General features: G+C 35.7%; 1 protein-coding gene across 2 annotated transcripts in view; it reads left to right on the forward strand.

The window, feature by feature from the left end:
* Positions 1-24,836, forward strand: part of Helz (helicase with zinc finger) — a 164,647-nt gene that overhangs the window by 104,534 nt on the left and 35,277 nt on the right. For both annotated transcript variants that reach the window (XM_071603620.1, XM_027946304.2), the window contains exons 22-27: positions 2,243-2,426; positions 2,857-3,085; positions 10,901-11,105; positions 17,471-17,522; positions 18,462-18,652; positions 20,818-21,025. In XM_071603620.1, coding sequence (XP_071459721.1) covers positions 2,243-2,426; positions 2,857-3,085; positions 10,901-11,105; positions 17,471-17,522; positions 18,462-18,652; positions 20,818-21,025 — 1,069 coding nt within the window. The remainder of the gene's footprint in view (positions 1-2,242; positions 2,427-2,856; positions 3,086-10,900; positions 11,106-17,470; positions 17,523-18,461; positions 18,653-20,817; positions 21,026-24,836) is intronic.

Genomic DNA, 24,836 nt, shown 5'->3' on the forward strand with positions numbered 1-24,836 from the left:
TGTATGTGTGTGATATGTATCCTGCCATCTAGCTGCTTCCACTACCAGTGTGGACCTTCTGTAACCTAGACTGGAAGAGGTTGGAATTTGCAGATTTTCATAGGCTGCTGAATAGGACTTCTCTTCTGGGAGTCTGTTCTGGGAAATGGGGAAGATGGGAACTGTCATTGGCTACCAAACACATTGAATCAGCTCTCATCCAATGCAGAGCTGTACAGGAAAGGGGGGCTGCACTTTCACCCACTGTCCCACTTTGGGCTTCCCTGTGTAGCAGGAGATGGGGATCAGGGAATAGGCACTGTCTACTTCCAGCTGCTCAACCTTCTGCAGTGTGTGGCAACATAAAATAAGATCTGCCAGTGTTTACAGGTTGCCAAACCACCAGGAATAGCTCCATTACCCCAGGGAACTAAGGGAGATGGGAACTGCCAAGATAGAAGTTGCCTGAAGAGACAGTCCTATGAGACAGAGCTGTGAAGAGGGCAGGGGGTGGAGTGCAGCACCTAGCTTACTGAGTTCTGCAGGTTTTATTGAGTAAATGCTTTTTACTTTCTTCTGAACTCTTTGATCAATCTCCAGAGCCTTTACCTGTTCTGGCCAGCTTCATAGATACTTGTTTGGGAGAGGTTTCCCCAAGCTTCTCATACCAACATCTGAACTACAGTTTTATGCTGTCAAGAATCTAAGGCTGCGCAGCGATCAGAGGAATAAAGTGGAGAAATGATTATGTGTTGCTTAGTGATAGGATCTCTGTGGCAGGGGACACAGGAGAGGTGTCTCCCAAGTTTTATCTTCCTCTATGTCTAGTCACATGGGTAAAACCAGCTTCTTTTTTATTCTTTACTGTAATATACTTAACCCCACCCTTTTTTGTTACCCATAGTGAGAATACCAACCAGTGTTTAGTCTGGTTTGTTATTTAGAGTCCTTGAGCAGCCTGTGTATTTGATGCCCTGCTGTGTATCATTATTACAATAGTAGACAACTATAGTGCCTATTCCCTGATCCCCATCTCCTGTAGTCATTCATTGAATTTGTATCTAGAAACAGGAACTGCTTCCCAGCCAATAATCCTCAAGGTCTTGAAAAGACAAAAATTGTCAATTTGTTCTAAATTATAAATTCAAATAAATATTATTAAATGGCAAATAAATTGTCTACTTAAGCCAGGCAAGGTGACACGCTCCCATGGTCCCAACTACTGGGGAGGCTGTGATGGTAATGTCACTGGGGCTCACAAGTTTCAGACTAGCCTGGGCAACATAGCAAGACCCCATCTCAAAAGTTGAAGTAGTACTTAAAAGACATGTTTTAAAATTTCTCTTTTTGCTGTATGCTTTTCAGGTCTTGCCTGACCCTGGATTGATGCGCGCGCGCGCGCTCACACACACACACACACACACACACACACACAAAATTAGTGCTCTGTTTTGTAAATAGATCATAATTGCTTAGTAGGCAAGGAACATGTTTTATTAATCTTTGTATTTCCCACTATGCCATACATTGAAATTATTTGATTAATTCATCAAGTTAAAATAGGTCAAATTATACTAAAAACCCTATCTTAATCCAGTAAGTAGGGTCCAAAATATTCAGTTGCATAAAATATATTGTTATTTTATTGCAAAGATAATGAAATGGCCTAGCTGAACTTGTGCCACAAGAAGGCTATGCATTCTGAAAGTCTCTCTCTCTGATGTAAATTTGTATTTGGTGTCTGCTGATGGTTATTGGCTGGTCCACGTACTTACTCAGTGGTAGAGAAGGCATTGCTGTACCCTGCTTGTATTGTTGGGACTTAATGATACACTGATTACAGGAATCTTCTAGTTGGCTAGTTTCATTAGCCTAATCTGGTGGGAGCAGACTAAGAAGCACTGGTTATGTGAGGACTTGTTTTCCTAATTTCATATCCTTTTCCTGTTCTTCTTTCTGTACAGAAGCTTGAGCCTATTCCCAGTTAAGCATGGAGCTAGGTGAAGGATGTGGGCCAATTACATTGTCTCTTATTTTCAGGTTTTCACTGGTTACATTATTATAGAATTTTACTGTTTAAAATGTGAATATAAATTTATTTTTATCACTTTGTTCACACCAGCAAAACATAATTCCCATTTAGAGGTATTTTTTTAAATGGCTTTTGCTAAAATGGGATCCTTTATAAATCTATTTCACTTACTGTATTCTTTCTCCAAACACTGGTAAAAACTTTAATATGTGTGTATGTGTGTGTTTAAAGGTATTTGAAGTGGTGGAACGTGTAGAAGAGTTAAGAAGGAAGTGGCCAGTAGCGTGGGGAAAGTTGGATGATGGCAGTATTGGTGTGGTGACTCCATATGCTGATCAAGTGTTCAGGATACGTGCTGAACTTCGAAAAAAGAGATTATCTGATGTTAATGTGGAAAGGGTGCTAAATGTTCAAGGTAAGCATTAATTGGAATAAAGTAAGTTATTAAATGCTTAAGGCCTAAAGTGTGTTCACATTTGATTTTTGTAGATAGACACAGTACCTTTACTTTATTTATTTATTTTTATGTGGTGCTGAGGATCCAACCTAGTGTCTTACTTGTGCTAGGCAAGTGCCTTACCACTGAGCTACACAACCTGAGCCCCTCACATTTAATTTTTAATTCTTATAAAAGATATTAGATCTTTAAGAGATCGTAGATCACTTCTGGACCAGCAATGAAGAATTGCCTCACTGTTTTCCAGAATGGCTTCACCATTTTACATTGCCACTAGCATCCTCACCATTTATTATCTAGCACTTATATTTTTAAAAATGCAATGCTTTATTAAATCAGTGATTCAGAATGACAATCTCAAGCATTTAAAAAAAATTTTGTCTTGTAGGAAAGCAATTCAGAGTTTTGTTTCTTAGCACAGTACGGACAAGACATACTTGTAAGCATAAACAGACACCAATTAAAAAGAAAGAGCAACTTCTGGAAGATTCCACAGAAGACTTAGATTATGGTTTTTTATCTAACTACAAGCTTCTCAACACTGCCATCACAAGAGCGCAGTCCCTGGTTGCTGTGGTGGGTGATCCCATTGCTCTGTGTTCTATTGGAAGATGCAGGTAATCATGTTACTGATTGGCATATTAAAGGGGGAAATGTGAAGTAATTTGTATGTCTGTGTATACATGTATATTTATGACCTTTTGGCTAATTAAAATCAGGCTTCAATGGAAATGGAAAAGTATATTACTTTGGGTATATTCATTATATGCATAATTGTGTATTCATTAATTTAATCATTATTTAGCAGATACTTCCTTAGTGCCTTCTCTGTTTTAAACATTATTTTATCCACTGGAGATACATCAATGAACAAAGCAGACAAAAATCTCTGCCCTCGTGGGCTTATGTTTTATTGGGGAGTAAAGAAAGACTGACAGTGAACTAAATAAGAATATTGTATAGTATTTTTAAAAATATTTATTTTTTAGGTGTAGTAGGACACAATACCTTTATTTTATTTATTTATTTTTATATGGTGCTGAGGATCAAACCCAGGGCCTCGCACATGCTAGGTGAGTGCTCTGCCACTGAGCTACAACCCCAGCTCTTGTATAGTATTTTATTTAGTAAGTATAATGTAAAAGAAACAGGACAATAAGAGGAATTAGACATGAATGTATGAGGCAGACTGGTTTTTGATGCAGTCAGAGCTGGCCTCCTGAGAAGCCAACTTTGGCAACAAGAGCTATGAAGTGTCCAGGAAGAGGAGCAGCTAGTACTAGGAGCCTGGGTGGTTTGGGGTGGTTTTGCATTGGTGTATCTTTGATGGAGGTGTTGAGAGCCACAGCGGAATGGCCCCTGGCATTTTGCCAGAAGGAATGGTTGAGAGGTGACGCCAGGGAGCCATTAAGATGATGATAATTAAGTTAAGCTGTGTATAATTGCTGTGACTGGATGATGCTGGATTGAAACATATATAGACCCCTGCTGTCCGGGTGCTCACTACTTTTGAGTTCCTGTTGAGTTCTTGCGGGGATTCCTAGAGGGGGATTCCTAGAGAGTTCCAGTTGGTTGGTGAAGGCCTGGGGGAGGGAGTTCCAGTTGGTGTGTGGTGTTCCTGGAAGGGCCAAGTGGGTGGCCGGGGAAGTTCGGGCAATAAAGGAGTTCCTGTTTGAACCTAAAAGTGCCTCCAGGCGGCTTGGTTATTTTGTGCCCAGCCAGACTTCGGCAGGGAGGCTGAATTTTGTATTGCCTGCTTCCCCTCCCCTTTTATTGTTACTTTAGTTTCAATTTTTTATGAATTCCCTTTGTAGTAGTTTCTCTCAATACTTCAACGTAAGTAATTCTTTGCATCTGGTAAATTCAGAGGATATTAAAATTAAAGGGGGTTAGAAGTGGCCATTACTTGTCTCTAGGTAGGATTGTTCACATTCATTAGGCTGTAGTTATAAGGAACAGTTCTACTAAAATGTGGTTTAAATATCAACTGAAACAAAAAGTTTTCTCTCTATTCTTGTGATTTTTACTATTTAATAGAAATTTAAACTGTATGAGGCCAGTCCTATTTGTCCTTTGGAGTATTGAAAATCTGTGTCAATATTTTTTCTAAAGGCATTTGAACAGAAATTTATAATATTCCTTATGAGAAAGAAAGAAATAAAGACATTCATTAGAGATTACTTAAAATTTTATATGTGCAGTAATATCTTTCACAGTAAGTTCAAAATATAGAAAGAAATTTAGACATTCCCAAATCTGCCTTGGCTAATTGTTTCTTTTTTTTTTTTAATTTATTTTTTAGTTTTAGGTGGACACAATATCTTTATTTTATTTTTATGAGGTGCTGAGGATCGAACACAGTGCCTCATGCATGCTAGGCGAACACTTTACCACTGAGCCACAACTCCAGCCCCTAATTGTTTCTTTTTAACATGTGAGAATCAAAGTAGAAAAAACTGTTAGGACATGACTCTTTAGAAATCATGTTTTCTGTTCTGTGTAGGTGTGGCAAAATTAACTGCCTGTTTTCATATTTAGCAGGAAAAAAATTTCTAAGAGAAAGGGTCAATTTGGGACCTTTAAGAATAAGGTTCATGTATTAGTTTAAGACTCCAAAAGAAGTTAATTTTCTTGAAAGGGGAAAGCTATTCACAAAGGAATCAAGTAAATGATTATAATGTATGGCTACATTAGGAAAAATAACTTTCTTTTAAAAATAACAAAGCTTGGAGGAATCATGATGTTATCTACAGTTTTGTTTTAACATGTCCTTAATTTATCATTTAAAAAATAGATTGCCATTCATTTGGAGTCACTAATGACAAGCTGTAGGGAAAGGAATATATTACTTTCCAGGTTACAAATGAGTAGAACTACATGTATTAATAAGTTTACTCTCATCATGAGAATTTTATTTTTTAGTTACTTTATGTCCGTTGAAAGTGTATTTGGTTAGGATGTTGCTGTGGTATTTTTCCATTGTTGTTTTAGTTATCATTTGGTGAGAACGTATATAATTTGATTAAAATTTATTATATTAAAACATATATAGAACAGGATGACAGAACAACTAGACACTTTTGGGGAAAGAAGAATCATGAGTATAGTGTGAAGCTACATCACTGTTGGGCTGTATAAGTAACTGCAAATATTTACGAACCTGAATATTTTTAAAGAAACCTTTCATTGAGCCGTATCATGCTGTCAGTTGAATGAGGTCAGCACTTCTTATCCCTCCTCTGACACGAATTCTTATTTTCTCAGAACAAATAAATGAAGAATTCTTCCTGAAGTCACTCTGTCAAATTGTCCAGGGCTAATTTTTAACTTGAAACTAGGTCTTCTGGTTGCTTATTTTTATCTTCTTAGCTGGAATATGCCAAGAACCTCGAATTAATTTATTTGCTAAGCAAAATATTTTCAGGGAAATAATAAATGGTGTGTGTGGGGGGGTAGGGATCATACATTCCGTAACTAAATGGGAATAATAATTGTGACTGTAGTCTTGAGTTGATGGTTGAGACACAGATGTTTAAACTTTAATCTTGTTAATTTCATTAGAAATTAACTTACTCTCACACTGCAAGTAAAGCTGGATAATATAATGGGATTTTCAGGTCCTATAAAAATGAAGAACACTCTCCCTCACTTTTCATTTGATATTTATAAAAATATTAGCATAATATTCCTAGATTATAATCAAGTTCAAGGAATGATTTTTGTATAAAGTCAGTTATGTATCAGTCAGTTATATATATTTTTTTGTTTTATTTTTAAATGGGATTTTTTCTATTAGCCTGAAATAAATGTAATAAACTTCTCCCCACCCTGTTCTCCGTGCTAGCAGATGCTAACACTGTGGCAACTGATTATTGACAGCTCTCCTTCTGCCACGTGCTAGGTTATGTGCCTTGCACACATTGCCTGATTCAGTCATCCCAACAATTCTGCAATGTGGCTATTTTATTTGCATTTGAAATAGCAGCCCAATCCAGAGAGTTTAAATAAGTGCCCAACGTGACAAGGCTATTATGTGGTTCACTCAGACAGATGTCAGACTGACTTCACGGTTCAGGCTCTTTCCCAGGAAGTGATGAATACACAATAGATCTACACTTTGCACTGAGTCGTGGAGACAGGGGAGGGTGGTAACATGGTGATAACATTTCCCTACTCTGCTGTGTATAAGGGGAAAATTTCTTTCCTTTAATTGAATTTCTTCATTAGCACATTTCATTAACTTGGGGGAAATGTAAACATGTAGAGGGATCTTGTAGTGATCTTAGGACATCAAGTAATTATTTTATTTTTAAATATTGTTTTTAGTTTTAGACGGACACATGCCTTTATTTTATTTATTATTTTTATGTGGTGCTGAAGATCCAACCCAGTACCTCACGTGTACTCTACCACTGAGCTGTAACCCCAGCCTGATTTTTTAAAAAATATTTTTTAGTTGTTGATGGACCTTCTTTATTTTATTTATTTGTATATGGTGCTGAGAATCGAACCCTTGGCTCACGCATGCTAGGCAAGCGCACTACCACTGAGTCACAGCCACGGCCCAGCCTGATTTTTTTTTTTTTTAGTTGGACACAATATCTTTATTTTACTTTTATGTGGTGCTAAGGATCGAACCCCGGGCCTCGAACGTGCTAGGCAAGCACTCTACTGCTGAGCCACAATCCCATCCTCCCAGCCTGATTTTTTTAAAAATCAGTTTTTATTCAAGTAATTCTTCAGTATTCTGTTAGTGATCCTAGAAAAAGGTTAACATAAAAACCAAAGCAAACTTTGTATTCATGTTTTTGTTCAGTGATTAAAAGGAAGGACATGTCCTTTGAAATACCTGAAATTATATTACAATGAAGACATATTTGGGTTCCCAAACCAATATAACTAGAAGAAAGAAATGGTAAGCATAAACAATTTAGGGAAGGTGTTGAGAATTAGGAAGGCTTTACATAACCTTAGTGAATTCTTAGCCTCATTATGAATATAGTCAGTTCTCAAATGGTCTTCCAGTGATGAGTGTTCAGAATGCCTCATCATGCCATGCGTAGCACTTCAGTAAAGTTTTGGGAATTCATAGGCAATGTGAATAGTCTTGGAAAGAGCCTTCACTAAGAGAAAAAACAAAATTCTTTCTAGCTTTAAAATGTAGAAGTTTTGAAGGAAAAATATATTTCTCTGAAAGTTTAGAAGTGAGAAATAGTCTTTTCAATAATAAGGAATGATAATAGTAATATTGCTGATGCCCTCTTTTACACATGTGGAAATTGAAGTATAAAGATAGGATAAGTAATTTGCTGGAGTCAGCTCAGTTACTGGGTGCTAGAACCAGGCATCTATTTGCTCTATCAATGGCAGAATAAGAAGACAAGCCAGATTTGAAATATAAATTTCAGATTACTTTTGGAACTCGGCTAACTTGATTAATTTATAGTAAGTATTTAGCGTTTTTTCTAAAATGAGGTTTTTTAGCTCAAAGGTAATTAAATTTTTTTTTATTCCATAGGATCTTTTAGACAAAGACTCTGTCACTGAGCCACTGGCTTCTCGTATAAAGTGTGAAGTTCTTTGATGGCTCTGCTTAATTCAGTGTTGCTTCAGATCTTGTTTGATGCAGCTAAGGTCATTGAGGGCAATAGAAGGAGGGTTTAGAGTGTAAGAAGGTAGTTCAAACATAGACCAGCCAGGCATGGTGGTGCACACCTGTAATCCCAGTGGCTCTGGAGACAGAGATAGGAGAATCGTGAGTTTAAAGCCCGCCTCAGCAAAAGCAAGGCACTAAGCAATACAGTGAGACCCTCTCTCTAAATAAAATACAAAATAGGGCTGGGGATGTGGCTCAGTGGTTCAGTATCCCTGAGTTCAATCCTTAGTACAAAACAAAAAAAAAAACAAGATCTGGCATTTGGACTGCCTAAGCTGGAAATGAAAATATTGAATTGATATTACAAACTGAGCTAGAGAGTAAGAGCCAATCCATTTTTTTTCTTTGTCCTATTTGTTTTGGAAGTCCAACACAAAAGTGAAATACCACTCTATGGAACTAATATTTTTACCAGTTAGACTGAAAAATAAACCTTACACTCTTCCTTATCAGTACAGTATGAAGTAGAATTATGTTAATAAATATTCATACAGTTGAATATTGTGGCTATTCCAATCAAAGAGAGTGGAAGGTTATGGACTTTTGATTCTGAGTGCTATCTTAGAGATAACCTTCCTCAGGTTTTCTCATGTTATAATGAGAAAGAAACTTGATTTCTTCAGAAGGGTTCTTCAGAATAAAAATACAACTTTTCAGTGTACATTTCTTTGCAACACACATTTACAGTAGCTTGAGTAATTCTTGTTAGCTTTTGTGTCTTATAGTCAGAAAGCACAAAATATTTAGTATTTTGTGGTATGTTTTACTTTTCTGTTGTTACATATATGCCTAAAATTTATTTTGGACCATATTTCTTTCTTTCTTTGGTACTGGGCATCAAACTCAGGACCTGAGGCATGCTAGGCAAGTGCTCTTCCACTGAGCTACCTGTAATCCCAGTGGCTGGACCTATGCTTAAACCCATATTTAAAAGATTAGAAAAGAGGGCTGATCTGTAGCTCAGTAGTAAAGTGCTTGCATAATATGTACTAGGTACTGAGTTTGGTCCCCAGCACTGTTAAAAACAAAGCAAAAGAAAAGTTTGAAAAGATTGTATACACATCTATAAGGAAAACATGGTTGGTTCAGCATTTAACTCAGCAAAGTTTTGTGAATATATTAATAACCCAATTCCTAAACTAACTCTTATAAACCTTTCCATTTATGCTTCTTGAAGCCATCTTGGTTACTTGCTGTCCACCTGGACACCAGGATATCAGCTTGGGAAGAAGCCATGCCTTATCTTTTATAGCATAATAAAATGTTATTTGAACTTCATATTAAACATAGGTATGCATATTATAATAGTCATTTAAAATTTAAAACCTTTTTATATGTTTCTTATAATAAGTATTTAGTATTTTTAGTATTTAGAGATCTGTTTTCAAAACTTTAAGAATAACAATATGAAGGGCTGGGATTGTGGCTCAGTGGTAGAGTGCTTGACTAGCATGTGTGAGGCCCTCTGTTCAATTCTCAGCACCACATATAAATAAATAAAGGTCCATCGACAACTAAAAAAAAATTTTTTTAAAATAACAATATGCAACTGCAATAAGTTTTGAGTGCATTTTTCTTTAGTACATATCGATTAGGAGATAATCAACATTAAAATTAATATTCCAACTCCCTGTATTTTACATAATTTTTAAACACTCATAACTTAGTCAATGTTATAAGATGTGCTTATGACAAGCATCAGCTAAGTAAGAGAAAAACATAGGAGCAGATGGCTGTTTTATTTATTTATTTTTGGTACCAGGAATTGAACTCAGGGGCACTTGACCACTGAGCCACATCTCCAGCCCTAATTTGTACTTGATTTAGAGACAGGATCTCACTGAGTTGCTTAGTGCCTTGCTTTTGCTGAAGCTGGCTTTGAACTCACAGTCCCCTTGAGCCACTGGCATTACAGGCATGAGCCACCACACCTGGCTGCAGACGGTTATTTGTTATTTTTATAGAATCCTCATGAGAATTATGTACTTTGTGGCGCAAATTTATTTTCTGAATTGCTTTTCTTGGTCATCTAGCACCAAGCTACTTTGACATTATAAGTCATAAAAATATATACATATTAACTTGAATCATATAAATTGTATTACATTATATATATGTATATGTAATATGTACTTACAGTCATGCATTGCTTGATGATATGTTCTGACAAATGCATTGTTAGGTAATTTTATCATTATGGGAACATCCTAGAGTATATTTACCCAAACTAAAATAGCTGTCCCATTTCTAGGTGATAACATCCTAGAGTATATTTACACAAACTAAGATAGCTGTCCCAGTTCTAGGTGATAACATCTTAGGGAACCACTGTTATATATGCAATCTGTTGTCCAAAGCATGGTTGATGGTGTGTGAAGAAAAACATGTATTTATGAGTGTGCCCTGAAGTACTTAACTTTCTATACATTGAATTACTATCAGCTTTGAAATCCTTGGTTGTTATGTGTATAACAAAAACATCATTCTGTATCGGCACTGATAATTGAACATTGATTATGTTACTTGCATTGATGAGCCAAAATTTTGTGCAAGCCTATTTCTATGTATCATACTATTTATGAGGCATGGCTCTAGTTTAAGCACCAAATTTCTGAAATCTTGTGATTGTCGTAGGAAGATTGCACCTAAATCATAATGAGATGACTACTGGATTTAAGAGTTTGGGACTGGGGGGAGACAGAATTTGAAATTATCCTTAGTCACTTTTATATTCATTTCTGTGGTCTCATCCTGATCTTGTAAATCTTTTCTGTAGGAAGTTTTGGGAGCGGTTTATTGCCCTGTGTCATGAAAATAACAGTCTACATGGGATCACATTTGAACAGATCAAGGCTCAGTTAGAAGCTTTAGAACTAAAGAAGACATATGTGTTGAATCCGTTGGCTCCTGAATTTATTCCCCGGGCACTAAGACTGCAGAATTCAGGAAATAGCAACAAGCAGCAGCAATCACCACCCAAGGTAAAGCCTCCCTTAATGAAGCTGTAGAGTTGAAAGGGTAAGAACAGCGCTACAGCATCAAAGTTTATTGGGTTGCAAGTTACTTTAAGCTTCAGAATTGAAGACTGCATTTGGTGACCAGCAGTTTCTGCAAGTAATTTGTCTAGATTTGGCATGTAATAAAAATACAGTGCATTTTTACCACCTACTTAAGGTCGTAATCATCCTCCAAAAGTTTTTAAGTTGGGTTTGGGGTTGTGGCTCAGTGGTAGAGCTCTAGCCTAGCACGTGTGTGGCACTGGATTCAATCAGCACCACATAAAAATAAATGTATTGTGTCCATTCTCAACTAAAAAAAAATACATTAAAAAAAGTATCTGAAAATGTGTGGTATCCTTTGTGTACTATACCTTCTCAGTCCTCACTGCTGATAGACTTGGTTTTATCTGTCAGCTAAGATGTGAATAAAACAACACAGTTTAAAACATCCTGCATCTTATAACACAGCATATTATTTATAAGGATTATGTTATAATAATAATATTTGTATAAAGAAGATAAGTCTAATCTTTCATTGATGACCGACTCATTTCAAACGGTATTTGACATTGAGGAAATTTAGCCAGCTTCTTAAAGATTGATTTTTTGACTCATTTTTGTTCTTTAGGAAGAATCCAGTCAGAGGGAGTGGGGTTGGGAGAGTTGAGGCTCTTTCCGCTTTTGAATGGCAGTTATTTTGGGCAGAGACAGTTGGCTTATTTTCTAGAGTGTCTAAAAAATATTCTAAAATGTCTAAAAAAACATCCTAAAAGGAAGGTTCTGATAATGGCACATATAGTATTTACTCTAGTATTTTTATACATTTATAGTCCTCAGTGTGGTATGAAACTTATTTACATGAATTAAAAGAGTTAGTGTTGAACTTTATTACACCTCATGTGCCAGCAATAGTGAATGGCTTGTTTTGAAAGTCTTTAGGCTAAATAGGTATTAAGCTGAGAACTACTTTCTATGTTAACATACTGCTGCTGTATATTATTGGTAAATAAAAATGTACATAATGTGCAATAATGCTTTAATGATTTAGCATTATCAGAGGATTAAGCATTCTGCATAAATGAGTTTATCTTATATGCCAGGTGCTAAAGAGGCATACATCAGCAAATTTTAGCCCCTCAGTTCTCTTGTGGCAGGTGTTGGAAGAGGTAAAAGAATGATGGTCAGAGGAAGTAAGTAGATTCAAGGCAACTTCTACCATGGAGCTCTTGTTCAGGAAGTTTGTGAGTGGATAGAGAGAGTTGGAAAGTAGGGAAAATGTAAAAAATTAACTTAGAACAGAAATTTTTATTTGTATTGTTTGCTGCCTTAGTGTCTGTGCCTAGAGCAATATCTTGCACATAATAGGTGCTTTGACATATTTTTTAAACAAATGAGTAAGCTTAGCTTAAGAGTTTTATGTTAGTAAGCTTTCCATTACTGTAATAAATGCCTGAGATAATCAATTTATGAAGAGAAAAGTTTTGTTTTGGTTCACAGTTTTAGAGGTTATAGTCCATGATCAGTTGGCCCCATTGCTTTTGGCCTATGGTTGCTTTTCTTGTCACTAGTATGTGACAGAGCAAAACCATTCATTTTATGTCTGGGGAGTGAAAGAGGAAAAACAGGAAGGGGCCAAGTCCTATTGTCTCCTCCAAGGGCATGGCCTTGAAGACCTCTACTAGGCCCCACCTCTTAAAGGGTCTACCACCTTCCAATAGTGTCAAGCTAGGGACCAAGCCTTGAATACATAGCCATTTGGGGGATACTCCAAACCCAAACTATAGCAAGTACTTACAAAAGATGAGTGCTTTGGGAGAACAGGTGACATGTCTACAGGGGACAGCAAGTAGCTTAGGGTATGTAAGAGTAGGGTACCTACGTAGAAACTTCCTAATTTTATTGTTTTTTTATTTAAAATGTCGCAAAACCTTGTAGCCCTTTGCACATTCTTCAGTACTACACAAAACTCTTACTTGAGCTGTGTAAGCATCAAGTAATTACTGTAGCTGGCACTAGATTTAAGCCATGATGCCATACATATACAGTCCTTAAGCAAGACCCTGCAGTTTGCCTTTTGTTGTTGTTGTTATTTTTTAAAGGTGGAGAATATATGTATTTAGTCCATTTGTTTTTCTAAAATCAAAAAGTCCCTGAAGGCAAAAATCCTATTCTGTATGTTTTATGACCCCTAGTGCTTAGCCCCATTCATTGCACATAGTAGGTGCTAAGAAAGTATCTGATAAATGAATAATGGTTATGGCCCATAATGTGGCGTTTTGCTTTCAATAAACTGTCTCGTAAAATTTATCCTGGGGCTGGGGTTGTGGCTCAGCGGTGGAGCGCTCACATAGCACGTGTGAGGCTCTGGGTTCGATCCTCAGCACCACATAAAAATAAATAAATAAAATAAAAGTAGTATGTCTGACTACAACTAAAAAAATATAAGAGCACAAATTTAAAAAATAATATATCCTAAACTTTTTAGAAAATCTTTTTTTTTTTAAAGAGACATAGACAAGAAATCATAGGCTTTCTTTTCTTTTTTTTTTAAAGAGAGAGAGAGAGAATTTTTAATATTTTTTTTTTAGTTCTCAGTGGACACAAAATTTTTGTTTGTATGTGGTGCTGAGTATCAAACCCAGGCCACACGCATGCCAGGCAAGCGCCCTACTGCTTGAGCCACATCCCCAGCCCTAGAAAATCTTTTTCACTGATTCTATAGATGTTATCATCTTTGTCAGTGGCTAACCAAATCATTTATCAGCTTATTCTTATTTCATCTCTGTCCTGCTTTCCCATCCTACCACTTCCACATGTATGTGCTGGAGAATTTTGAAACAAATCCCAGTTATTTTATTTCATGTGCAAGAATCTTAATGAAGGGGGATTTAATTCATTATAGAAAAGGATGGTATTTCTTAAATGGGATGCTGAGCCATTATATTTTTTCAAGTTTCCTTAATTTTAACACAATTCTGTATATAAGAAATATTTTAAATCAGTATCTCTAATGTTAGAATCTCTAATGTTAGAATAGAATTTAAAATCCCAATAAGGTTCATGTAAATAAAATCATCACAAGGTTGCATGATGGCTAAAAGTGCTCCTGGGCATGCCTCCTCAGGACTAATTTGACAACAAAACATAGTGATAGCTGTGCAAAAACCAAGGAGCTTTATTGTCCTAATACTTCTGTGGTAAGATTTAGCCAAGATGCAAAATGTCAGGGGACCTAGAAAGAGGTGATCCTGTGTGGCCTTCCATCACTGCACTCTCTAGGGCACTTGGTGGGAGCAGTGTTTGGAAGCTTTGCAGATATGGCCAGTTTCATTTGAACATGACCCAGAAGACAGATCATGTTTAAAAATGTATCCTCTGAAGACCATCCCATTGTTTTACATATTTTAGTTTGTTAGTTAGTTTTTTTTTTTTTTACCATTGGTACCCAGCTGCTGATGTTATGTCTCAGTGTCCAGTGATAAGAAAATGTGTCAGGCTTATTTACCTTGGTAGTCAGGATGGACATATGGTGGGCCCCTCAGTAAACATTTGTTGAAAGAATAAATGGGCAAAAGTGAGTAAATGAAAAAATAAATATTTGAATGAATAAGTGGCAGATGATATAAACTATATTTGAATATAAGCAATGGATGATATGAGCTACTTTTGCTTAAAAAATCCTGATGTTAGTTAGTGTTCTGCCTAAGATAAGGATGCTTTCTGAGATTTATTATTAGAAAGGAGTTAGTTTTGGAATGACTTTTACACATAGTTAGCTCTAGCTTAGTGCTACATTATTATTTTATTTATAAGCTATCAAACAGTTTATTTTGAGTAAACTAAGTAAATCTCCTGCTCTAAGTTAAAAGACGCTAGACAACCCAGAGTGCTGATGTTTTTGTCCAGCAGCTTCCAGTTGTGTAGGGTAGGACTGCCCTGGACTGTGGTTACTCTTTGTATTAGCTTCCCATTGCTGCTGTAACAAGTTACCACAAACATAGGGACTCAAACAGTACCAGTTTATCATCTCATAGTTCTCTGGGTCAGATGCTGGGACTGGCTTACTTGCTTTCTCTGCTCTGGGTTTTACAAGGTGGGGATTGAGGTGTTGGCTGACTGGATTCTTACCTGGAGCCTTGGGAAAGAATCTGGTTCCAAGTTGATGCAGGTTGTTGGCAGAATCTAGTTTCTGCAATTGTAGGACTGATATCCTTATTTCCTTGCTGGCTATCAGTTACTAGCATTCCTAGCTTGTAGAAGCCTGTTGCTGTTTCTCAGAGGTACCCCTGCAGCTTGGAGCCAGCAACGGTGCATTGTTTCCTTCTGTCCCACAGAATTTCTTCTACCACATCTCTTATTTCTTCTTCCACTGCACCTTTCTGAGCTAGGGAGATTTCTCTGCTTTTAGAGCTCATATTACTAGATAGGGTCCAACCAGATAATCCAGGCTACTTTCCCTATTTTAAGTCACAACTTTAACTCTATTTGCAGAGTCCTTTTTGCCACATAACACATCACGTCCATAGGACCCATGCTTAGAGTGTGCACATCATTCAGGTGCTGCAGCCTCCTACATTCTGACCAACTGCTGTGCTTTCTCTCTGTGGTTTGCTCTTCATAGTTGTCCCTTGTTCGTGGGTCATTAGCAAGCCATAGTGATAGGTTTGGAGGCTTTAAAATCTAAATGGTTTGTTACCCTCTTGGAACTATCTTATCTCTCTGTGTCACTGGCTTTTCTTTCTTCTGTCAGTGTATGTGCCTTTGGCTGCTCTTGTCACTTCTAATTGCTCTGCTTCTGATCTTACCCCCTACTCCTGACATCTCAGTGTTTGCCATTTTCTTTTCCCTTTTTCTCCTTTCTTATCAATTCACTGTTTCTCAGAAGTTTGTTTTTTATAGCTGCTGCCAGTCACTATGAATATTTTTCTCTTCTGGCTACCATTAGCCAACTATCATTCTTTTTGGCTTTTTTTATGACTTTTTAAGACTTAGATACCTTCATCCACTCATAATCAACACACTTTAAACCTTCAGTGTTTACTGATGTTCTAAGTATCTAACATCTTTGACAGTTGCATGTGTAGATAAATTAAGTGTCATTGTATTTTTTGCTTTGGTCAAGAATGAATTTTTCTTCCTCTTGTAGACATTATCCCCTTTAGTTTTCTGATGTTATGTACAAATAAATTTTGTATATATCTAGAGGTAAGTTGCATAGTGTGCCACTTTTTCCTCAGCTTACTTAGCATGTGTTAGTTACATTTTTTTATTAAGAAGAAAAAGACTTAAAAAAGTTCAGAATTTGAGAGCATTGTGTCTCAAATATCGTTTCTGCCCAAATGTTTTCATTTTTAATGGTAGACGAAGATATCAGTATGTAAATCTGCCATTGCTTTTTTTTAAAATAAATCCTTCATTGATGGACATTCAGATAAACATTTAGCACACATATAAACTGTGCCACAATGAACATCTGTGCTCTAATCCATAATTATTTCATCTGGATAAATTCCTGAAAGAGCAAATCCAGGATTAAAGTATATGTGCATTTTTAAAAATATTCATTTTTTAGTTGTAGATGGACAAATACCTTTACTTTGTTTATTTATTTATTTTTTGTGGTGCTGAGGATCAAACTTGTGTCTCACAAATGCAAGGCAAGCCCTCTGCCACTGAGCTATAACCCCAACCCTGTATGTGCATTTTTGATGCTTCTAATATATGTTGCCAAATTACTGTCTAGCAATTAGCTAGATTCTCTCAAGCAAATTATGATAGTCTTTTTTCCTGTTCCTTTAGAAAATTTTGTACTTTCAGATATTATGAATCATATTCAAAATGCCATAAATCCCAAGTCATGTTTATATTCTGTTACTATTTTAAAGATTTCATCCTCAAAAATAGAAGACTGAAATTTTTCCCTAAAAAAAGCAGTTTTTACGTTTTGTCATTTAATTCTTAGAAAATTTAGAAGAAGCTACAAAGGAATAAAGTCTATGTTTCAGACATGTAGGTTGCATATTTTTTTTTTAATTAAGAAAATTCATTGAGAAAAGAAGTTTAGATAGCCTTAATTTGGAAAAGAAAAAACTGGGGGACCAGAAATGGTCCTATTATTTATAAAAAAAAATATTTGAATGAATAAGTGGCAGATGACCTATTATTTATAAAAAGAAAGTTGGCTCAAAGCAGTCTAATAGCTACTAATTATAGACTCACAGTTTTTAAATTTTAATTGTTGCCATTTACATTTAATTTGTATATGATTAGGAAAAGGGTTCTTGTTCTCTAATATTAAACATGTTCAAATTATAATTTATTGGTTTTGATTTTTTTTTTCTTTAAAGGGAAAAAGCCTCCATCATACTCAGAATGATCATTTCCAAAATGATGGAATTGGTAAGTAGAAAAATTATCCTATCCTATCCTTTTATGATATGAAATTCAGTCCAGATTTCACTTTGTGAATGAAAGTGAATCCCCTTACCATCTCTCCCTCTTTTTCTTTCTCGGGAATTCACAACACAGACAATCACTTAATTCTTTTATTTTATTTTATCAGTTAATTCTTTTCTTTTATTTTTTTTATGTCAGTGCCTTGATGTGTCATTTTATTAAAAAGGGGTCATTTTGTAGGCACCAGCATATGTATCCAGGAGTTTTGAGAAAAAACGTTTAAGCCTTTTATGCTTATAATTATTATTTTTTTTCCCCCTTGGTACCAGGGATGGAACCCTGGGGCACTCAAACCACCGAGCCACATCCTCAACCCTTTTTTGTATTTTACTTAGAGGCAGGGTTTCACTGAGTTGCTTAGGACCTCACTAAGTTGCTGAGGCTGGCTTTGAACTCTTAGTCCTCCTGTCTCAGCCTCCTGAGCTGCTGGGATTACAGGCATGCACCACTGTGCCTGGCTGCAACGTCATAAATTTTCAGAATTTATTTCTCTCCAACAAATGTGAGATCGTATAGATTTGAAGATAAAGTTTATTTAAATGATTTTAAAGGTTGTAGAATTATGCTTTTAAAGGAATGATTACTTAATCTTCATTTTGTATGTAGCTATATTATATTGCAAGTCAAAACTTTATTCTGAAGAATCGTATATTTTCCTGGTCCCAGAGGACTATTTACTAGGAGTATGTGCACATGTGGGTGAAGAATACCTGTCTGGCTCCTACAAGCTAATTTGTATAGCTCATGCTGATTTTAGAGAACTTATAAGCTATTTTATGCCACATCTGGGAAATACATTTTGCTGTTGGGTGACTTAAGTTATTTTTGTCTAGGTAAATATGTATAGCTATTGAGTGCATCCTTTTTCTGTTTATTTTTCAGTTCCTCCCAATCCTTCTGTACTGATTGGCAATCCTATTAGAGCATATACTCCTCCACCTCCTCTTGGACCTCACCCAAATTTGGGGAAATCTCCAAGCCCTGTTCAAAGAATAGATCCTCACACTGGGACAAGTATTCTTTATGTACCTGCTGTCTATGGAGGGAACGTAGTTATGTCGGTGCCTTTGCCTGTAAGTAAATACTTATGTGAAATAGTTATGGTTGAATAAAGTAAATAGGTTTCAGTAAATTTTTTTTTTAAATGTTTTATTTATTTATTTTTAAGTTTTCGGTGGACACAACATCTTTGTTTGTATGTGGTGCTGAGGATCGAACCTGGGCCGCACGCATGCCAGGCGAGCGCACTACCGCTTGAGCCACATCCCCAGCCCCGGTTTCAGTAAATTTAGTGACAGTTCCAAATAGTCCCAACCTTATTTTTTTTGGTGGTTCTAGGGATGGAAACCAGGTCCTCAAAACGTTCTAGGCAGGTGCTCTACCATTGAGCTATGTCTCCAGCTCTAACCTCTTTTAAAGTAACTTATCTTTAACTGTTGAATTTTGAAATGACCAAAGAAATATGTATTGTGGCTTATAATTTGTTACTCTATTACCAGAAATATTCATTCTTTATAAAGAGATCTGTAAATTGAATGTTTTGATTTAGAAGGTTTTATGTTCTTTTTTTTGGTGGTGGGGATACTGGGGGTTGAACTCAGGGGCACTCAACTACTGAGCCACATCCTCAGTCCTATTTTGTATTTTCTTTAGACACAGGGTTTTTCACTGAGTTACTTAGCGCCTTGATTTTGCTGTTGCTGGCTTTGAACTTCTGATCCTCCTGTCTTCAGCCTCCAGAGCTACTGAGAGGTTTTATGTTCTTTTAAAATATTTTTTTTCTGAAGAAATTGGACTGAAAGTTAACAGAACTAGTAACTTGGTCTCTTGTTTTAAAAAACAATGCTTTTATTTTATCTTTTGTTTTTTATTCCTACATAATTCTCAAAATTTTCTTGATACATAGAATTCACTGGAGGAGGCAGAGGGGGTTGGGTTAATGTAGTCCTTTTAGATCTCAATTTGTCTGAGAAATTCTAGGCCTTATGAAACCTTTCTGCCATTTAGAAATGTTTCTGAATCCTTTCTAAGGGTATGGGCTTTCAGATATTTCCATATTATATCATAAACCCATTTTTTAATTTTCTTTAGGGTTTTAAAATACTTTTGTCAATTTTGTGTGTGTGTGTGTGTGTGTGTGAGAGAGAGAGAGAGAGAGAGAGAGAGAGAATATTTCCAAATTCAGCAGTTTTGGCCTAGGAAGTAATTTCTTTCATGTAAGTGAAGTACTGTAATTTCAGACAGAGGTGATTATTACAAAAGATCTTTTGCACCCCCACCCACACCCCAGAAAGGGGAAGGTGCTAAAATGCGAATGTGCTGTAGCCTTGTTGGCTATGGTAGTTCACAGCCATGGTAGCCATGGAGAGTAATTGTGAGTAAGAAATAGGTAATTTATGCCCACTCCCTGTGAACTTCAGAGTTTAGTGGAGTTATTTCTTCCCAGCCTGGCAACATTATACATCATCAGCTATAAATAGAATGTCTCTTAGGTTTTAAAATTCACTTCACTAGGTCAGAGAGGCTTTTATTATGTAAGATTCCTAAGAGTCTGCATGTAATAGTTATATCGTAATAAAATAATAGGGACAGTAGTTCAGATGTTATATTTATTCCTTTTATGTTAATGTGCAGACATCATGTGTCTAGATATACCTAAACAAGTTTTCTGTTTCTGTATTTTAATGTAGAGTTGATTTCATCAAAAGCAGTAATGGAAGTAGTGATCTATTTGAATTAATGAATAAGTGAACTTTAAATGCTATAAAGGAAATAATTAAATATGTTTACATTAAATGATTTACTTTTTGAGTGAGACACCTTAGACTAAATTCTTCCTTCACTTTACCTCCTGTTCTCTAATTAAGTCTATTAAACTACATAACTATGCAGTTTATTTAAGAAGATAATTTTTGTGGTAATCTGTGACATGCATATGTTCATATTAAGGGGAAATGATTTAAGAATGTAAAATGATTTAATGCCTCAATTTATTCTGAATCTGAAAAGTGACCCATTTTTCCTTACACACTAAAAATTCAGGGAGTCCTTTTTGTACACTTAAGACATAGCAATTTGATTCTACCAATTGATACTGTTAAGTAGCACTGACTTTGTAGTTGCTCATTTTGATAGTTGTCCTCTGTGTTGGTGTATGCTTTTTCTAATCAAAGTACTATAGAAGTTTGCATTCCAAAATATACTTAATGCAATTACTTTATTTCTTGTAATAACCTAGGTACCATGGACAGGATACCAGGGTAGGTTTGCAGTTGATCCTCGAATTATTACACATCAAGCAGCAATGGCCTACAATATGAACCTATTACATACACATGGACGGGGATCTCCTATACCTTATGGCCTTGGACATCATCCACCTGTCAGCATAGGGCAGCCACAGAATCAGCATCTGGAGAAGGATCAACATGAACAAAATAGAAATGGTAGGTTGCTATGCTGTACTCTGTTCATAAACTGATGGCATGCAGAGTTCTGTCCACAGTATGATTGTTAATCATGGACTATTGAAATCAACCTGTTACAATAACCATGGATCCTCATTCCAGATGACATAAATATGTACACAGGTACAAATTTTGCATGTAATTTCAGAGTGTCCTTTAGGTTAAACCCTACCTTATGATTTGTTTTACTGATTTCCTGAAATATATTAAATTTTAATATTTTGAATTATGTATATAATAGTCATTTAAAATTGCAAAGAAAAGTCCTTTCCTTCCAATTTTGTTAACCCAAAATATTCTTGTAGTGTACTAAGCATTAATGTTATTGTGGGATAGTTGATATAAAATATGTATTTCTTATGCAAATTTACCAGAATTATAGGTAAGAAAAAAATTACCTATTACTTTTCTTAGTTAAGTTTATGGAAGTATGATTTATACGCAGTAAAAATCACTCTTTAAAAATGTATGGTTTGATGAGTTTTAATAAATACACAGAGTTGTTAACTACCATCAAAATCAAGGTACAAGATATCACATAACCTCAAAAAGTTTCCTGATGCCCCTTTGCAGACATTCCCATCCCCTGAGCCCAACCCTGGACAACCACTAGCTTGTACTTATATTTTGTCTTTGGATGTCATATAAATGGAATTGCAGGGTATATAGGTGTTCATGTTTGGCTGTGTTGACTGCTTTTGATCTTTCATCAGGTAGTATGAGTGAGTTGCTTGCTCCTTTTTATTCTTGATTAGTATTTCACTATATGGGTACACCCACGATGTGTTTATCCACCCATAATTGGTGGATACAGTAGTTTTCTAGTTTTTGATTCTCATGAATAAAGCTGCTGTGAACATTCATGTTTTCATTTCTCTTTGGTAAATACCTAGAAGGGAGATTGCTGTGCATATTGTAAATACATTTTTAACTTTATAAGAAACTGCCATATTATTTTCCAAAGTAGCTGTACTATTTTTCATTTCTACCAATAATGTGTGAGATTTCCCTTTGTTCCACATTCTCACCAACATTTGGTATTGTCAGACTTTGTTATTTTACCCTTGCTGGTGAATATTTGATGGCAGGTTGCTGTGGCATTAATTTGCATGTCCCTAATAACTGCTAATACTGAGTATCTTTTCTTTGTGCTTATTTGCCACGTGTGTATCTTCTTTGATGAAATGTCTATTCATATCATTTGCTCACTTTATTATTGGGTTTTTTGTCTTTTTAAGTTTTTAATATATTTTAGATAGAAAACTTTAATTAGATAATATGCTTTGAAAATATTTTCTCCCAGAATATGACTTTGGCTTCCTTTCATTTTCTTAAGAGTATCTTTCAAAAGAAGTTTTTATTTTTGATGAGGTCCAGTTTATCCATTTATTTTTCTATGAATTGTGTTTTGGTGTTGTGTCTAAAACATCTTTGTCTAACCCAAGGTCACAAAGGTCTTTTCTTGTTTTCTTCTAGAAGTCTTAGACTATTAACTCTGACTTTTAGGTCCATTTTGAGTTAAATTTTGTATTTTATACAAGGTAATGATTATAGTCTTGTTTTGCATATATATATGTTCAGTTGTTCCAGCATCATTTGTTGAAAAATCTGTCCTCCTCTTGAGCTCCTTTGGGACCCCTCTTGAAAATCATTTGGCCATATACTTGGACTCTGTTCTCTTCTGTTAATGCATATGTTTGTGTTCATGCCAAATATGCTGTCTTGATTGCTGTGGCTTTATAAAAGTCAGGAAAGCAGGTAGTATAAGTCCTCTGACTTGATTCTTCTTTTCCAAAATTGCCTTTTCCAGGTATTATCTTATATACATTTTAGAATAAGCTTTTCAGTTTCTACCTGAAAAGATTTTGATTGGGATGTGTTAAGTTTTTAGGTCGATTTTGGGAGAATAGACATCTTAACAATATTTAGTCTTTTGATCCAAGAATAGGCGTGTGTGTGTGTATGTGTATGTGTATGTATATATATATATATTTGGCTTTTTTTTAAGTTTTTAATTCCTTAACATTTATAAAATGTTTTTATATATGACCTTTCACTATTTTATTGAGGTGCAAGCTTGATTAACATAAATATTTAATTTATAATATTTTTCTTTAAAGTTAGATTCATGAATTACATAGAATGATGAGTTTGAGTTTTTCATTATTGGAAATTTTCCAAGGATTTTTCCATTATTGATTTCTACTGTAATTTCATTGCGATAAGAGAACATTTTGTACCATACAAATCCTTTTTCGATTTATTGATATTTGTTTCATGGCACAGAATATAGTTATTATGGTTTGGATCTGTAATGTTCCCAAAAGCTGAAGTGTTGAAGAGTTGGTCCCCATACAGCAGTGTCTAGGGATGGGGCTTTGGGGGAAATGATTGAATCATGAGCACCATAACCTTACCAGTGGATGAATCCATTTGATGGATTAATAATTTGAATGAATTACTGAGAAGAGGTGAAAACTGTGACGGGGGGCATCGTTGGAGGAAGTAGGTCACTGAGGACTTGGCTTTGGGGATGATAAATCTTATCTCTAGCCCCTTCCCCTCTCTCTGCTTCCTGGGTGCCATGTGGTGAGTAATTTTCCTCCACCATGCCTTTTTGCCATGATGTTTCTGCCTCACCTCAGATCCAAAGCAATGGAGCTGTGTGACCATGGACTGAAACCATGACCCTAAGTAAACTTTTACTCCTCTAAATTGCTCTTGATAGGGTGTTTTGTTTTGGGTATTATGGATTAACCAAGGGATGTTTTGTTTGGGGTACTGGAGATTAACCAAGGGCACTTAACCACTGAGCCACATCCCTAGCCCTTTTTATATTTTATTTATTGACAGGGTCTTGCTAAGTAGCTTAGAGCCTCACTAAATTGCTGAGGCTAGCCTTGAACTCCCAATCCTCAACCTCCCTTGCCACTGGGATTATAGGTGTGTACCATCACACCTGGCTCTTGATGAGCATTTTGATCACAGTGATGAAAAACTAATACAGTGGTTTGTCTTTGTTAGTGTTCCATGTGCACTTGAAAAGCATAGAATGCTTTTCAGATGTTAATCAGATTAATTTGTTCTGGATTATTTACTATATTCTTGCTGTTTTTCTGTCTCTTTTTCTATCAATTACTGAAGAAGGAAATTGAAATCTCTAAATATAATTGTTATCTATTTTTCTTTATGTTTTATCAGTTCTTGATGAAATTTGAAGTTCTGGTATTAGGTGATAAATGTTTAAGATGATGTCCTCTTGATTAATTAACTCATTTAGTGTTATGGAATGGCCTTCTTATACCTGGTTAATATTCTTTGCTCAGTGCTCTTTGCTTTATATCAGTGTAGTCAATGTCAGCTTTTGGCGGGGACTAGTGATAGCATAGCATGTCTTTTACTTTTAATCTGTTTGTGTCTTTGTGTTTAAAGTACGTTTCCATTGAGGTAAAGTATATGCTTTGTATGCACAAAGCCCTTGGTTCCATCCCAGAACCAAAATAAAAAGGGAAAAAGTATACTTCTGCTAAATAGCATGTAGTTGGTGTCTGATTTTCAGTTTTAATCCAGTATGACAGTCTCTGCCTATTAGGTTTGATTCTGTTGTCTTTCTATTGTGGCTTGATAATTCATTTTACAAAGTTGTAGTGGTAGTCCAAAAAGAATGCTTTTGAAGTACCCAAATTAAGCATTCCTTCAAGGAACTTCAAAATATTTTGCAATTAATTCTTTAGACTAAAAGCTATTCACATGTGTGAAATTATTCAAGTCTATTGTAATTGTGCTGGTT

Source organism: Marmota flaviventris, chromosome 17 (assembly GCF_047511675.1).
Source record: "Marmota flaviventris isolate mMarFla1 chromosome 17, mMarFla1.hap1, whole genome shotgun sequence".
Classification (NCBI taxonomy): Eukaryota; Metazoa; Chordata; class Mammalia; order Rodentia; family Sciuridae; genus Marmota; species Marmota flaviventris.